This window comes from Anolis sagrei, chromosome 1 (genome assembly GCF_037176765.1).
Source record: "Anolis sagrei isolate rAnoSag1 chromosome 1, rAnoSag1.mat, whole genome shotgun sequence".
NCBI lineage: Eukaryota > Metazoa > Chordata > Lepidosauria > Squamata > Dactyloidae > Anolis > Anolis sagrei.
In genome coordinates this window covers 240915265-240933140 of record NC_090021.1, presented here as the reverse complement: position 1 = coordinate 240933140, position 17876 = coordinate 240915265, and the positions used below count along the sequence as shown (strand labels likewise).

At 39.7% G+C, this 17876-nt stretch overlaps 1 protein-coding gene across 2 annotated transcripts; it reads left to right on the top strand.

Annotated features, from left to right (window-relative positions):
* Positions 1–514: 514 nt before the first annotated feature.
* GATD1 (glutamine amidotransferase class 1 domain containing 1) lies at positions 515–17841 on the top strand. Of its 2 annotated transcripts, none has more exons than XM_060769304.2 (8): positions 515–651; positions 2100–2176; positions 3988–4093; positions 5565–5672; positions 7283–7377; positions 8495–8588; positions 10936–11047; positions 15503–17841. In XM_060769304.2, exons 1-8 carry the CDS (start codon positions 594–596, stop codon positions 15507–15509), a joined length of 657 nt encoding a protein of 218 aa, XP_060625287.2. In that variant the 5' UTR covers positions 515–593; the 3' UTR covers positions 15510–17841. The 2 variants fall into 2 exon arrangements, with proteins under 2 accessions (XP_060625287.2, XP_060625296.2); XM_060769313.2 differs by having other exon boundaries at positions 15500–17841.
* Positions 17842–17876: the final 35 nt, after the last annotated feature.

Sequence of the window (17876 nt, the reverse complement as noted above, 5' to 3'; positions counted from 1 at the left end):
ACAGTTAAAGTGACACAATACATTCATTTGATAGTGTAGCTGCACCCTATGGCAGGATCTACACTGCCATATATCATTATATGGTCAGTGTAGGCATATATCATGCAGCTTAACTGAACTATATGGTTCTACATCAGGCATGGGCAAACTTGGGCCCTCCAGGAGTTTTAGACTCCAACTCCCACCATTCCTCAGGCCCCTTCCTTTTCCCCCTCAGCCGCTTAGCGCCTAAAGCAAGGCCTGCATTATATGGACCCTGGAGCCAGTCATGGAAACCCTCTGGGTGACTCTGGGCATGCAAGGCACACAGGCTGGGTGGATCCACGCTGCCATGTAATCCCCTTTCAGAATCCAGAATAACTGCATTGAACTAGGAAATATGGCAGTATGGACTCATACAATCCAGTTCAGTTCAGTTCACGTTTAGAAGTTAGTTTTGGTAGGCCGCACTCCCAACCAATTCCTCCAAGAAAATGGGCGGGGCTTTTCCTCCGCAGGCGCGAGAGGCGCCGAGAGCGCATGCGCAGTGCGAACCGGGCCTCCGAGCCAGCCAGGCCGCCTCGCCTTCCTTTTCCTCTTCCTCCGCCGCCATCATGTCGGAGAGGCTGGCGAAGCCGACGTGTCTCCTTGTGGCCAGCGCGGCCTCCGCAGGTGAGGCTCGGCGGGCCGCTTCCTTCTTAGGAAGCGAGGGGGATAGCTACCATCTTGCTCAAGGCTTAAAGTGGCTCATAACCTGAAACGTCATTCTCCCACAGTGTTTTGGACTTCATTTCCCAGAATTCCAGATCATTAGCCAGGGCCGCCGAGGCTTCTGGGAGTTGAAGTCCAAAACACCTGGGGAACTCGAGTTGTGGAACCCCTGCTTTTGACCACTAGTAGCTAGTCACTATTGGAAGGCTAAAGAAGTAGGTTTATATCGTAGAATAAATGGTATAATGATCACATCTGAAATTACAATTTTGCATAAGGTGCTTGAGTTTGAATATGTTTATTTTGTTAGCCAGTGGCCATGACAGTGAAATTTAAAATATAGGGAAGATAAGATAAGAAGTACCAAAGAAGTACCATTCAAGATAAGAAGTAGCAAAAACACTAACCAAAATTACTATAGGATATTCAGATTGTCACCCTGTTCGGGAATGTGCACTCTCCTTGCATTGTGGAAGCACAAACCTCATTTAGGGTCCATCTACACTGTAGAATTAATGCAGTTTGATACCAGTGCAACTGATCTAGCCGAGTGCCATGGCGTTGTGGGGATTGTACTTTGGTAAGGCAGCAGCATTCTTTGGCAGAGAAGGCTAAATACCTTGTGAAACTGCAACTCCCATGATTCCATAGCATTGAAGTTAAAGTGGTATCAAACTGCATCAATTCTACAATGTAAATGCACCCTAAGTTTCTCTTAAAATTTCACAGCACTATTGCAATATTTCATCCTGTTAAGCATTCAGCAACAGCAACAACATTCAGAATTAGAAGAAGTTTAGTGTTTATACATTTTGAAGAAACATCTTGTATGTATTCTTGCAACTTGTGGATGTGCTCTTTATTCTGGCTAATATTTGTGTTTTTATTCTTTTTGTTGAGGCCGCTCTTTCTCACACAATACCTTTATGTCAAGTTGCAAATAATAAAAAACTAAAGGGTGTTTTGCCTAATTTTCTTCTGGATTTTCAGTTTGAGATGTGTCTTCTTATACAGTTCTGATCATTACTTTGCCTCTGTTCTGTTTTTCTGTGATAAAATGACTTTCAGTGTAAATCTCTTCTAATTACTTTGTATAGAATGTTAGCGTTAATTTAAAAAGCTGTATGGGTAGCTGTGTTTGCTAGAAAACAAAAAAGAAAGAAGCCAGCATGATCTAAAATCTTTATTGTGATACTTTTATTAGGATAACTGAAAGGCACAGAATACATTACACTGATTTTTTTTTAAGCTTCTCTGCCTTCTTCATCAGGCACAGATAGTAAAATAACACGAAGGGCCCATATATTGAATGGGGAAAATATAGTTGCCAGATTTAATAAATTAATTGAATAAAAAACCTTAATCTTTTAAAAACCTCTCATAAACATTATTTAATTGTTTTCCACTAGGAGTATCTGCCGATTCTTTCAATCAGTCTTTTACACTGGCAAGTGCTGCCTTTAACCTGCAAGTTGCTACTCCAGGGGTAAGTGGAAATGTTATTTATTTATTTATTTGCCATATTTATACCTCACCTTTCTCTACCCCAGCAGGGGAACTCAAGGCGGCTTACAATGGCACATACACAGTGCCTCAAAACAACAAATTCACCTAAAAATAGTTTAAAATGACAACATATTTGACATGATTAACATACATTCAAAGTTAAAAACACGCCATCCAAATGTTGGGTTTTGTAGTTTGACAACAGTCAGTATTAACCGATACTGAAGAGACTTGTGAAAATTCATAGGAAATAGTGCTGTCCTGATGCAGATCCTTTTTTGTGTGTGAAGTAGTTCTGAGAAAAATTGGGCCCTGGGTCAGACCCCATCTTTACTGCCATATAATACAGTTTCATAATGCAGTTTAACTGCATTGAACTGCATTATATGACACTGTAGACTTATATAATGCAGTTCAATACAGTTAGACTGCATTATATGGCAGTGTAGATGGGGCTTCATGTGGTTCTTCCTCATCATTCCTTTTTGAGGGGAAGGATCTTTTTTTTACTGTTAAAAGATGGGGAAAAGAACTTTCTAATAATGCACATCTTCAATATGTGTAAGAGATGTGCCTGCTTCCTTTTTTTAAAGAAGCATCTTGTGTGAAAGTGAATTGATTTTCAAGAACAAATAACATTTTGCTTCTGAAAATACTTTTTAGTGGCCTTAGGTGACACACATAGTCCTTGCCTGCTGCTTTTTTCAGCTAATGGAAATTCGTTTTCATTCACCAATTAATTTTATGTACAGCTCACTTCTGATCTCTTCCTTTCTCATTAGGCATGTAGACTCTTGATTGCAGAATTGTGTAGACTAGGGACAGTCAGTACAAATGTGGATAACAGGCAATCCCCAAGGTACGAACAAGATAGGTTTTTTGGTTTTATTCTTCAGTTGAATTTGTTTGTAAGTTGGAACACGTACATTTTTAAGTGTAACTCCAGCCAAATATGTTCACTTTGGATAGTATAGGGAAGGGTTAACAACCCTGTGGTGTTTGTTTTGCTTTCTGTGCCCCTGTTCTGAAGATTTCACCTCCCTTTCTGTCCCTGTGATAATTGGATTTGTAAAAAAATGGCTTGTTGTGGAAACAAGGATTGGTGAGAAAGCTTCAGTGGAGACACGTTTTCCCCATGATAACTCTTCCAGGAATGAATGTCCCTTCCCAGGAGTAGATTTCTCTAATTTCCTGTTGTCTCACTCCCATTCTTAACTATGAGTCTTTTGTAAGTCGAATGTTTGTAACTCAGAGACTGCCTGTATATCCATATTTAGACCTATGCAACTTGGCTGCTGGAGAGGGAATTGCTCCCTCCTTTTCCTCCCCACAGCAGCCCCTCTTACTTCCTGTAAATGCTACATTGTGGTTGAAGGGGCCTTCAGAATAAGGCCTGCTCAGAGGGAGAGAGGATATCTAAATGTTGAGTTGAAGCACCTTTTGAGAATGGAGCATTTTTGCCAGAAGAATGCAAATTGTGGCTTTGTTTGCTTTTTACAGAAAGCAAAACAACCTAGACTATGCTATTTGGAAATATGAAAAGAATGTTCTTAAATTGTATCGGTGTTCCTGTGTATAATTACTTTGCACTCCTTACATTGGACCAGTTGTTTTGCCTGTCAGGTATCTATTTTCTTTTCTTCAAGTAATGTGAAAATGATTGATACTTTATAATGTGTTCTCATATCAAATATTGGTCACATACAATCTTTTAAATTACGTTTGGTTTTCAGACTCACAGACTTATTGCATGTATTTGCTTTGGTATGCTTTGAATTATAATCCTTTTAGGGAAAGTCAATTGATTTCACTGGGGTTAATGAGGCAAACATGCGCTGGATCCAGGACTTTCGAATGAAACCATATGCAAATCCTGCCAAATTGGAATCAACTGATGGTGAGGCATCTTTTGACTTGTAATTCATATGTATCATTTGTCTGTAGGGAGAAAATCCTATTTTCTGTTACCAAAATCAATCTTTCAAAGCATTCACGTGCCATTAATTTTAGTGGGATAGGTCTCTGTGTGCTGTCTTCTAGAACAGGCTGTTTATCAGGCTGTTTGATGTGGGAGATGGGCATTTCTTCCCCTAATGAATCAAGGACCAGTATCATATTTGTGCCTGTTGGCTGTGCTTGCATGCTTTCTTTTCTGGAAACTTACATTGGACTGGAAGACACTAGCTTGCAGATCAGCACTGGTCCACAAATCACCACTTTGGGGTAATACATTTCTAGAAATAGAAATGTTGCTCTTAAAACCTTTGTGTTTCTCCCTCATTGTCTTATGGCTGCCATTCATGTCAGATGGTTGGGAGGAGGAGTGCTGCATTTGCAGACATGTTTCTGTGGGATTAAAGTTCAGCATAAATAACCATGAGTAATGATGAAGCTCAGTTCAGCAGTGACCCCTCTCCTCTGGAAGGAAGTTCCAGGATTGTATTTTCAAGGCCTCCCTTAATCTTATCAGCCCCAAGAGGCTGCATTTAGTTTGGGTCGTGGTTTGCTGATAATTTGCATTTTATTTGCCAACTGTGGAAGTGCCCTTGATAGGTGGAAGAGGAGGAAAAGTCGAAATCTTTTATACTTCCTCAGAATCAAACTTTTTGTTGAAGCTGGCAAAGTGAGTCAAGCCATTGGGAGGCAGTGACTAAGGATGTGGATAGTGGGGGGATGAGTAAATTTATAGACTCTTCATCTCTCAGTTTGCATAATATATTCATAGAAGTCTAGTTAGAGAGAGTGAAGAGTTGGGAGAGATCGTTATTTGCTCAGGCATGATTCAGTCTGTTTTTTGTAGCCATGGTTCTTTATCACCGGTGGGAAGCAGATATTCTGGGATAGGATGCAGGATTTTCATATCAATAATGAGGAGTTTGTTATCCCTTTCTATGTCCTGCAAGTGAATTCCGGGAATGATTATCCATTCTTCTGAAGGAATTATTTCTCTTCTCTTGTATTTATTTATTCCCAGTAGTACTGCTGCATTTTTTACTGTCATTGACATTTGAAATAAATTTTAAATATAGTCATAGAATGTTGGTTACATGTTAATGGTCCTTCTCAGAAAGAGTGTATTCCCCCCCCCCCCAAAAAGTGGGACTCAAGTTATTTGATAGAGTAAGGAGTAGGATGTAAAATACAAAAGGTTGAGGACCATAATATCTTAAGACTTTATTATGCTGTGACTGAAAACAACGTGGGTAGATGGAATAGTGAGGCATTCTCCAAGGGAGCACCCATCAAGTACTCCTTTGAGGCATCCTGTCTGTCTTTTGCAATTAATGAACTGTGAACAAATCCTGAAATAAACAGCTTGGATGTGTCATGGAAAGAATATCTGTGCTGTGCTTCTGCTTCCTGTGTAGGTGCCAGATACCATGCTTTATTAATTCCTGATTGCCCTGGTGCTATGACAGATCTGGCAAACAGTGGCTACTTGGCTAGAATACTGCAGCATTTCAGCTCCGAGAACAGTAGGTAAACTTCTCTGGGGAGTTATGTTTGCATGCAAAACAATTTTATGACTAATACATCTGTATTTTTGATTAGTTTGAAATCCCTTAGAGACAGTATACTGTGTTGTTGATCTCCAGTTTAACAATTTATGCAATTCCATAGCTACCCTTTAGACTCATATAACTCTAAAAATGTAGTCAAAAGATCAACCCAAAATGCCTGTATCGACTTATCCATGGGTTAGTGTGAGTACTGTACCATATCTATCACCCACAAATGAGCCATTTATTTATAGTATTTCATTTCATTTCTACCTCACCTTTCTCCCCATGTTCAACTTACAATAACTTACAATGGGCAACTTACAATAACATAACACAACCCAATAAATTTAAAAACATGGCTAATAGAAAAGTTAAAAAGCAACTGAAAAACAACTAAATATTGGTGCCATGAATACAAAATAAAGTTATAATGCAATAAAAATACTCATACAATTAAAATTACACTTAAAACAAAGTATCTCCCACCACCACCCCACACACACACACACAATCCCCTAGCAGTATGCCCCTCTTCCTCCCCCAGATGCCTGATGTCAAAAAATGTCTTAATCTGCTTGCAAAAGGCCATACCAGTCTCTCTTGGGAGAGGGTTCCAAAGTCTGGGAACATCCACTGAAAAGACCCTCTCCTGTGTTCCCATCAAACGTGCTTGACTGAGGGAAGCCCCTCCCCAGATGATTGTGGAGTCCTGACAGGCTCATAGAAAGAGATGCAGTCCTTCAAATAACCCAGATGCTGTAGGTCAAACCCAGCACTTTTAATTGTGCCCAGAAACGTGTTGGCAGCCAATGGAGCTGTTGCAACAGAGGAGTTGTATGCTTCCCTAGTAGCAGTCTGGCTGCTGCTCTTTGGACCAACTGAAGTTTTTCAGTACTTTTCAAAGGCAGCCACCTGTAGAGCTCATTACATTAGTCCCAATCAAGATGCAACCAAGGCATGTACCACTATGGCCAGATCCAAATTCTCTAGGAATGGGTGCAGTTGGCGCACTAGCATTAAATGTGCAAAAACACTCCTGATCACTGCTGATACTTGGGCCTCCACATTCAGAGCCAAACTGAAGAGGACCCCCACATTGCGAACCGACGTTTTCAGAAGGAGTGTCACCCTCATCAAACACACGCTGAATCCCTATTCCCAGATCTGTCTTTTGACTGACCTGGAGCATCTCTGTCTTGTCTAGATTAAGCTTCAGTTTGTTTGCCCTGATCCATTCCATTACAGCTGTCAGGCACCAATTTAGCACAGGACCCGCTTCCTTGGAATTAGGTGGAAGGGAGTGATAAGAGTTGGGTGTCATCTGTGTATGTATATTCAGGCTACATATATCAATACTATTCCTAACAGCTTTTTTCAAAGTGTTTTTTTCTGTTTGTCAGATCTCAGTTGGTTTTAGTAAGCGTATCCTTAGTGTTTCTACACCTCAACTATATTTCAGGTGATTGCTTAGATAGGAAGGAATATATCATTTAACATAACTGCATTTTTTGATATAAAACCTGCTGGGCTTTTTTCCTGTGTGTCAACTCACAGATTTTAGATAAAGTTATTTCTTTTTGTAGAACCCATTTGTGCTGTTGGACATGGAGTTGCTGCCTTATGCTGTGCTACAAATGAGGACAAATCCTGGGTATTTCAAGAATACAGTTTAACAGGGGTAGGTGGGTGTAGTATGTCTAAGCAATAGATTTTCCATTTATAGCTCTCTGAAAAAGATTATGTTGTGCTGAGGTTTGTGTGATTGTGACCTAGTTAAATTTTCCAGATCACAGCCATATATCTGCCCTTGGCCTTCCTTGTTTTGAGTCACATTTGACATATAATTTAGTAGTATTTAGGGTGATTATGAGAGACAAACATATATTTATTACCTTTTTTGTTTTAAAAAATACATTTTACAGCTAATTGGTTTGCAAAAGCAGTCTAGGATTAATAATAGTTCAGTCAATTCAAGCAAAGTTATAAGGCCATGCTTAACATAGTAATTATTAGAGAACAAATTAGCACTGAAATAATTAGAATACAAGATGCATATTTCCTCATGTGGCTCTGGGGCTTTTTTGTGTGTAAAGTATTAAAGGCAATTTATGGGTTATAAAGGGTGGCTTTGTTTTTTTGTCTTGCATTTTTTTTTACTGTAACTATGAGTATATGTTCTCTTGCCTATTTCTCTTGTAACAATTGCAAGTGGAATAATGCAGCCCACCAGATGTTGTTGTACTGTAACTACTAGCATTATCCATCGTTGACTTTGCTGGGAGTTGCAGTCCAATAACGTGGGGGGCCATCCTTGAACTAAGTCATAATTAATCCTTAATTAATCAGTTCAGAGTATATTATTGCCTGATGTGAACAAGATCCACCTAGGTCCTGATTCTTTCTCAGAATCCAGGGAACCAGCTGGTGCTCACCAGAATGTATAGTCAGCCCTCCATATCTGCAGATTCAATCAACCATAGCTCAAAAATATTTTTTAATCTCAAAAACAAACCTTGGTTTTGCCATACAAAAAGCTCCATAGTGTGTTGTAAGCAGACTCTACTGTGCCCTCCCACTACACAGATCCTCAGGATCTCCCTGGCATTTGTTTGAGATGTTCACCATTTTTACAAGGGTGTCATTGTATATAATGGAACCTGAGATCCAATAGATGTTGGAATCCATGGGAGGCCTTGGATCCAAACCCTAGCTGATTCTGAGGGGTCCCTGTAATTGATTTCCTGTAAAAGATTTTGTTCCATTGTGATTTCATATACTTATCCTATCTCTCCTAGCCCTCTGTGTATGAACTAATACGGCGGCCTAATTTTGCTAGTTTGCCCATCATTGTTGAAGACTTTGCAAAAGATTCTGGAGCTACCTTCAGTGGTATGTCCTTTTTACATACTCTGTTGCCAAATGAGATAAAATGAAAGCATGATTAGCAAAAATGTTTTGTTCTACCACATTTAAGTAAATTTGACACATCATAAGACAGTCCTGTGGGGCTCAAAAGCTATTGCAGAACACATTTCTTAGTATGGGATGTTAAAGGTCTCTCAGTGGCTGTACATGTGGCTTTGCAGATCACAGGCCTATATTTTGCACTAAAAGTGGGATTTTTATACACCTGCCATTTGTGTGATTTAAGTGGGCTCCAATGGAGAATTGTTTTGCCCAAATATAGAAAATTGTGCCACAAGAAAGCATGGTTCTTATAAAGATGAGTCATTGCTGCAGAGATTATTTGACCAATAGCTGCATTTGGAGTGGGGGAATAGTTTGTTCTTGGGTTGCTGTGAGTTTTTCGGGCTGTATGGCCATGTTCTAGCAGCATTCTCTCCTAACGTTTTGTCTGCATCTGTGGCTGGCATCTTGAAAGGTTCAGAGAAACATTAAGAGAGAATGCTGCTGGAACATTGCTATACAGCCCAAAAAATTCACAGCAACCTAGTGATTCTGGCCATGAAAGCCTTTGACAATATTTTGTCTTTCTCTCCAGTGAACTGTCTGTGTTTTTGCACTATATTTTTCTATACTTCCCTCTCATTTCCTCAGTATCTCTACTTTGTTCTCTCCGGAGTGGATTAAGTGAATATGGACTTATCTCTGAGCATATGTTCTGGGCGTTATTTTAAAATCCTAATACATTACATTAGCTGGGACATAAACAGCTAATGGCAAATTTGTCTCATCTGTCATTTTGTTTTTGTTTTGTTTTGCTCTGTAACAATAAATCCTTTACATGATAGCTGGTTGAAATCAAGGGACACAGTTTACAACTTTGGAGATGACAGTGTTGTAAAACTTTTATCTTACATGTCTAACTCTGAATTTCGCAACAAACAACAAACAGACCCATAACTTTGGAGTACTGCAGTGTCCCATCTAGTAGGCCGAGGGTTTCAAGTTACCATAACAAAATGTATGTGAACAAATAAATGTTCTTGCAAGAAATGTGAACATGTGGAACAATTCATTGTGGTTTTTAAGAGTAATGCAACTATGTTCACTCTTGAACTTGGTAGTATTTTAAAAGAATACTTACTCTGAACTGGTTTTTATGTTGGTGTTTTGTAAGTTGACACACAAAGTAGGAACTCTGAATCTTAAGGCTTTGTGCTTGGGCAGATTATGGCCTGATTCAGATTAACGGTAAAACCACAGGTTATTTCAGAATTGTAGTGTAAGTGATTACAAAGCAACTGATGGAAGTTTTGGTTATGGCAGTTCCCTTTTCTTCCTCTGTCTTGCAAGACACAACTTCCTCTTAGGCTTGAAGAGAAAACATTCAAGCCCAAGGTCCCTTGTGTCTAGGTGGGTGATGATACAAATTGGAGGTGGGCAAATGGGGCATTCCAGATATCTGACTTTAAACTGCCAAAACATCCTCCTGCAGAAGGAGCCCTGGTGGCGCAATGGGTTAAACCCTTGTGCCGGCAGAACTGCTGACCAAAAGATCAGTGGTTTGAATTCGGGGAGCGGCATGAGCTCCCACCTGTCAGCTCCAGCTTTCATGTGGGAACATGAGAGAAGACTCCCATAGGATGGTAAAACATCAGATCGTCCCCTGGGCAACATCCTTGCAGATGGCTAATTCTCGCAGTTTCTCAAGTCGCTCCTGACATGAAAAAAAATCCTGTGATTTTTAATTTGAACAAGAGTTCATTGGCAGAAAACTCTAGATACCACACAAAACTACAGATCACAGGATTCCATACAATAGCATCGTGGGAATTAAAGTGTTATCAAATTATAGCTTAGGTCTATATTCTTATTTTATTGTTGTATGCCGTCAAGTCTACCTGTTGTAGGGGAAAATAGCTCAGAGTGAGTTTACCCTTACCTTCTGATGCTTAGGGGGTATGCCTTGTTCAAGGCCACCCAGAGGGTTTCCATGATCGAGGGAGGATTCAAACCCTGTCATTCAGGATCTTTGTCCAATACTCAGACCCCCCTCCCCCCAACACCATGAAGTTTTGGAGGTTTTAAAGTGGAATGGAAACAAGTGGACACACTATGTCCAGTTCATTTGAGAGAGTAAATGCTGTTAGTATGTATGTAATTGATAAGGACCAGAGGAAAAAAAAGTTCATTTTATTAGATCTTGGTGGAAGTGGCAAAGTCTCAGCCCATTTATTTGTTCCATTTATGTGCTGCCTTTTTCCTGTAGAGGGATTCAAGGTGGCTCACAGAAAGATACAAGACGAGTGAATGTGTTTTTCTTTCAATACAGCTAGCAAGCTGGAAGCGGTACATGTAGTGGTGGACAGGCATCTTGTCACTGGACAGAATGACAATTCTACTGTTACAGCTGTTCAGAATCTTGTTTTTCTATGCAATGGCAGGTAAGAAAAGTTGTGGGAAATTGCCACTAAAATGTAAAGTAGCGGAAGCTGGAATTTTGTACAGCAGATTCTGTCTTTCAAGTTTTGGACTATTTAAGAACACCCTTCCATGACACACAATGTAATCGTAAGTGGTAATTACAATTATATTTCATAATGAAAATGATTTTTAAATATAATTTGGCCAACTCAATCTTTTTTTTTAAAGCTGCCACCACCGCAGCAGCAACAGCATGTCCAATTATGTCTTATAGATGCATTCACATACACGCCACACATCTTTGACTTTTATACATTTGGTTGACACAAGATATTTACCACTAGAAAGGTGCAAAATATTTTTATTGTGACACAAAAATTAACTAAACAAAACCAGGCATTTGTTGAGAGTCTGTTTTCACAAACCTAAATTTCTGATGCAACCCATTGCCTCCAGAAGTCATGTACTCAAAAAGACTCACAAGAGTAATTGCTGCTTAAAGTATTTCTACCATGTATTTCTGTCTGTGTGTGAGAGAATATTTGTCCACCAATACATACCAGCTTTGTTTATTTAATGTCTCCCATAATAAGAAATATTTTGCACTTTCAGTATTGAGTATCTTATGTACATCAAGTGATAAGAATGTCAATTGAGCCCATTTTAATCCCATGTGGGGAAAAATAGAGGGAGAAGTGTTGAATACTTCTGCACTAAAGATACATGAAGGATCTAAACTCCAATCATCGGATTAAGTGTGGCAATTTGTACCAGTAACTTTCCTTTCTTAAAAACCTAGTCTACTCTCAATAGCAAGAATAAGTGAGCCTCCCTCGTAGGAGCTTATCTACTACTATACCAGTATGAATGAATTGTTTATTGTACTAGCCATAGGCCATGACATCAGTAAAATACTAACTTTATAAACACTTTCCAATATAAACCTTAAAACGTAACAAGAATTAAAACTAAAACAAGTTCTTTAAAATTATGAAAGCAGAAACATGACAATAACAGTGTCTGCTTTGTGTCATTCCAAACCGTTTCCATTTCTGACCCCCAGTATGGATTTTGCTACTTTGGCTCTGATCTTTTGGGCTGCGATTGTGAATGTGGCAACCTTTAGTGTTATATTTTTAGAATGATCTGCTAGCAAGTCGCAGATCACCGCAGATTGTTGCCATGATGCCCTTTCTTCCAAGAGTGATCCTAGGAGATTTTTCCTAGGGTCATTGTACAAGGGGCAGTGTAGCAAATAGTGTGTTAGGTCTTCTATTTCCCCTGTACCACAAATGCAGAGTCGTTGGGCATGGGGGATCCCTCTGTATCTTCCCTCTAGCCAGTTTGATGGCATTGTTTGGAATCGCAGGGCTGTAAATGCTTTCCTCAGGACCGCTGACGTTAGGTCTTGAAGATATTGTTGACGATATTGGTCACTTTTTAGCCGAGGATACCAGGTAGAGAAACCTTGCAGTTTGCTAATCTGCAAGTTGTCAGCTGCATCCCTCTCAAAAATTTTGTCTCTAATCGCCTTCTTGTCCAGATGCATTAGGGTATTTGTTGACCCATCAAAGTACTGAAGGAGCAAGGCTTGCCAGTATTGTGCCCATCCTCCCTGCTTATACTGCTCCATCATGCATTGCTTTGTTATACTCTCGTCCTCCATTCCCAGGAGCCTCTTCCCATATAAGATGTTAAGCTTATGCATTCTGGCCTTAAGTGAGGGAAGATCTAATTCCAGCCTTAACAAGGCAGCTGGAGTCCCAGGGGGAAGGGCTAACAGAGCTCTTGCAAACTTATTCTGAATACATTCAATCTGCTTTGTATTGCCCTGTCCCCAAATTTCAGCTCCATATAATAGTTGGGGTAAAATTTTAGCAGAAAAAATCTTTGCTGTGGGACATACCAAGGACCCTCCCTTTGTTTTCCAGAAGGCTAGGATTGAGTTCACTGACCTCCATGCAGCTAGTTTGGCTGCCTCAATATGGCTCTTCCAATTTCCATTGTATGAGAAGTGTATGCCCAGATATTTCAAGCTATGACACTGCTCTATTGAATGGCCATCCAATTTCCAATTATGCATTTGTTTCCTTTTGGAGAATACCATTACTTTGGTTTTAGAGTGATTGATCCTCAACTTCTCTTGTTCGCAAATTCTGCTTAGTGACCTCAAAAGTCTCCTGAGACCTATTTGCATAGTTGACAGGAGGACCATATCATCCGCATACAACAAGACTTGGATTCTCCTACTACCTGCTAAGGGAGGGAAGTGGTCAGGGGAGCTTAGCTCAGCAACTAAATTATTCACGTAAAAATTAAACAGAAAGGGTGCCTAACTCCTCTTTTTGTTTCAATATTGTTTGATAGCTTGCCTGACAGGCCTAACCTCACTCTTAGGTCTGTCCCCGAGTATAGCTGTTGCAATAATAACAATAGTTGTCTATCCACATTAGTCTTTGCCAACTTTGCCCACAAACGCTGTCTATCAATTAAGTCAAAGGCTGAGGTAAAATCCACAAATGCTGTGTATAAGCATCCCTTTGGTTTCTTCAGACTATTTTGGATTAGGTGTGAAAGCACAAAACACTGGTCTATTGTGCTTCTGCCATGCCGAAATCCAGCTCCTGTTGAGCCCACCAGGTGATGTTATATCTAAATAATTCTGGCGGTAGCATATCCTCTCCTGGGGCTTTTCCTGTTTTTTATTTTTGAAGCAGTCCTTCAATTTCTTCTGGAGAAACTGGTGGCCAATCAGGGAAGTCAATGGGTCTAGTCACTTCCTCAGCAGTCTCTGGGCCGCTGAATATGTCTCCAAAATAAGTTTCCCAAGTATGTGCTGCAATTTGGGAGTCTAGATGAAGTTGCAAGGGCCTTAGCCCTGAATGCACCATATTCCAGAATTTGACCTCCTCCTTTTGCCTAACAGCCAGATCCAGCTTGATCCAATTTTGCCTGTTGAATTCAAGTTTCTTCCTTTTCAGTAGGGTTTTATATTGTGAACGAATTTCATTCAGGCTTTTATAGATTTGTTCAATCCCATTTTTGTTGGCTGCTCTGATGGCCAGGGACAGGATCTTTTTTTGGCTCCTGCATTCTGCATCGAACCAACTTCCCTTACCGGGCTTTTTTACTTTAGTTGGTTCTGTATGAATCAGGTGAGGTTTGAGGGAGGTAATAATTTGCTGATAACCCTCTATTGGGTCAATAGTACCTTTAAGTATCTTATCTCTGCAGGATTCCAGAATAGGTCCATTAAGTTGGTCTATAACCTTATCGCTCAAGGGCTCCGACCACTTGAGTCGTCTGGGTCCCATGGAAACCAGGGCCAGTGGATAATTATTTGACCTTCTGTGCTGTTCTAAGTCTGTTTTTATGACTAGTTTAATGGGGTGATGGCCACTTTCTGGGTGTATGTCCACTATAAAGGTTTTGATTACAGGCAACAATCCTGGTGAGATTATAAAGTAATCTAGGACACTTCCCCCTCTTACTGAGTGATAAGTGTATAGTCCGGATGACTCCTCTAGATGGCTGCCATTCATGATTAGTAATAAATGTTTATAAACTAATGAGAATAATTCCAGTCCATTCTTGTTAAATTTCACATCTCTCGAGTTCCTACTAAGTGAAAATTGATTCTCCAAATGCAACCCAAAATGCTGAGCCAGTTCCTCATTTGATTTTCCCATCCTCGCATTGAAATCGCCGCCTAAAACAATGTTCATGTTTTCCAGGCCAGTGCTCCTGTCTCCCAGGACTGTATCTAAAAACTGCCACACCTCTTTGGCTGAATACGCTGAATTTACTGGAGGCACATAGACATTAATGCAAAATAAAACCTGGTTGTCCTTGAGATTTAACTCTACAGCTAATATGTTATTGTTAGACTGGTTAGTCACAATTTGGCAATCAGCTTCCAGCTCAACTGAAACAAAAACTGCTAGGCCTCCACAGCAGCGCCCCCACTTATGCCGCCTTGCAGCAGGCACTGCAAAACTTCTAAAACCCTGCAAATTAAGATTTGAGGCTTCCTCCACCCACGTTTCCTGTATCATTATAATAGAGAACTCCTGTAAATACTCTACGAACTCTTCATCCACTAATTTTCCAGCCCATCCAGATATATTCCAGGACAGAATCTTTAGCTCCTTTGCTGTTTTCATTTTTATATAGTTGTTCAAGCCGGAATCAGTTGGGTGTGATTCAGCATGCCTAAGTTCTCCTAATTTATTGTATTGTCTCTTAGTCAGATTTGATGACCCCCCTGTCCTCTGATAACTAACTATCTGGATGACCCTATTTTTAAGAGGATGAATAGCGTTCTCCTCAGCAGGGGCCTTTGCCTTGTCCTTTTTATTTCCAGGCACTATAGGTGAAAGGAATTGAGTGATTGAGGTCTGTATGAAAATCTTTGTAGTACATATAGATGCAAGCTCCTGGTTTAACTGTGATTTATTTCATATTTCATTTAGCAGAAAATGATGAAGCGAGTCTTGTAAATTGGATGAATAAGTGAATAGAGAAGATGTCTTCAGTTTGGAAGATGGAAATGTAAGGCTTCCTGCCTTTGGAAGAGAACATCAGTGTTTACTTAAAGACAGGACTCTAAATCCTGGAGTCATCTCACCTTATAACACTTTTTTGTTTCTTGTTTCTTTAAACCTGTCTCTTGACGGATGCTGAAAGTAGTAAATACATAGCAAAATTTGATTTTTCATTATGCGAACAAGGTAACTCATACCTTAGGCTCACACGTCCTGTTTCCCCTTTCCTTTTTTGCATAGCCAAAGAAGGGCTTAGATTGAAAGCTATTGCTTTCACTTTGAGGTGCAATTCTCAGTGGTAATTGATCTTGTTGAAGCTGGAATGGACCTCGACCTTCTAGTGTTTATTTTGCCTCTTCCCAGAACCCCATGGTGTCCTGCTGGAGCTTGGGACAAAGGCAATTTAATCAGAAATGAATAATTCTCAGTTCAGGAATTTCTTTTGAGAACCTGAACTTACGAGTCCTTTGTCACAGAAGCCTACCCCTGATTACTTTCTGCTTTCTTCCTTATGGAAGTATAATTTAGTGTGGGAGCAGACTTGGTTGCTGTATCATTAAATAGTTTTCAGGGGTTTCTGGCTCCCTATCTACAGCAGGCCATCCAGAGATCTATTGTTAGGTCCAGCCTTGTTTCCAATTATATTTGACATTCATGAGATACGTGGTAAAGTTGTGTTATTTGTACATCTAGTAATCTTACACTTTTAAGAAAATAAGATAAATCTGTCAATTTCATGCTACATTTTCAGCTGCAGTTTTGATTTACCTTTTAAGCTTTTAACTAACACAGTATTGAAATTACATACTTAAGACCTATATAAGCTTCAGGCCAGTGAGCTGCAAAATTGCTTCTAGATCATATGATCCTTTTGTAAAGATATAAAACAATTGAATGTGAAAACATTTTATGTTGGGGAAAATAGCATTAATTTTTTTAAAAGTTCAAAGATGTTTTATTTTGTTCTACATTTAAATTCATTGTACTTGAATACCTGTAGTACATTTCTAAGTGTTGTGGAAACTGTTACATTTGGACCAAGTTGTATTTCATACTGTGTAAAATATTTATGTGTATGACTTGATGGCAATGAGTTATAATACTCATAAGTTTGTTATGTAATAATTGTTTTGGTTTTAAAATTCAAATGGCACAAGGGATACTTTTATGTTAAAAGATTAAGTAATAATGAAAATTGAGACAAAAGTCTTTGAATAGTGGTGTAGTTCTAAATTTTCTTGGGCAAATACGTAAGTAGTGTTTGGATCGATTGAATATTTCCTTGGAAAGTGCATATAGAGTACCTCCCAGCAGTTTCGTTGATGTTCTATGGCTTTGTCATGTGTAGCTTTCACAGTGGTAACTAAAGATTTATTTTGATGAAACCAGATTATCACTTGAGTCATCTCACATTTTCCACAAGTGACCAAAAAAGTAACACATTGTTTTAAAAAACAATTCACTAACAAATGCGTGACTAGATTCATTAAGAAATTGGATTTGGAATCCTGTTGTGCATTTACAAACGTGTAACCAACTTTTGTGCTTGTAACAGTTTGGTATTCACAATTCACACATATGCACTAGTTAGAGATACATAGGAACCATGAAAGTCCCTCAGTCCCCAGAAGCAGCTGCTGACTATCCTACCCCCCCCCCCCCCCCCCCCGCGCGCCATGAGAAATCTCCAGCACAAAGGGAATCAGATAGTTTTTAGGAGACTGGGACAGATTCACTATGAAGCACTGTCACTAAGGTACTACCTCTGAGGATGCTTGCCATAGATGCAGGCAAAACGTCAGGAGAGAATGCCTCTAGAACATGGCCATATAGCCCAAAAAAACCTACAACAATCCAGTGATTCCGGCCATGAAAGCCTTCGACAATGCACTGTCACTAACTTTGTAACTCCTCTGTCCTATTTTCCCGTTGTAAGTCGATGGAGCATTTCAAGAAGTGCATTTTGTTGAACATAGACCAAGGAGGTAGAATTAGTTTCAGATTGCTGACATTTCAAAACTTTTACAGGTCCCTTGCTTTTAATAGTAACAAGCAGATGCAGGAGGGGAAATTGGCTGCTGAGGAAAAGCAGGCATAGGAATACTGCTAAGAGCTGGCACCAGAAGGGAAGAGACAGAGATGAGGCATGAATTGGAGAAAATCGCCTGTCAATGTGTTGACTTTAAAACTGAACAGCATTTCAGTTTTTGTGGCATTTTCCTCTGTTTACCCAGCAGGGTGATTTGATCAAATAAACCCGTTGAACAATCTACTTGCTTCCAGTTTTTGATTGGATAAAGAGACC

Bases quoted from the DNA above. Each gene is read 5' to 3' on its own strand.
- GATD1 (XM_060769313.2), top strand. From the start codon at position 594: ATGTCGGAGAGGCTGGCGAAGCCGACGTGTCTCCTTGTGGCCAGCGCG. The intron at 652-2,099 runs GTGAGGCTCGGC...GTTTTCCACTAG, and splicing joins GGCCAGCGCGGCCTCCGCAG to GAGTATCTGCCGATTCTTTC. The intron at 4,094-5,564 runs GTGAGGCATCTT...CTTCCTGTGTAG, and splicing joins CAAATTGGAATCAACTGATG to GTGCCAGATACCATGCTTTA.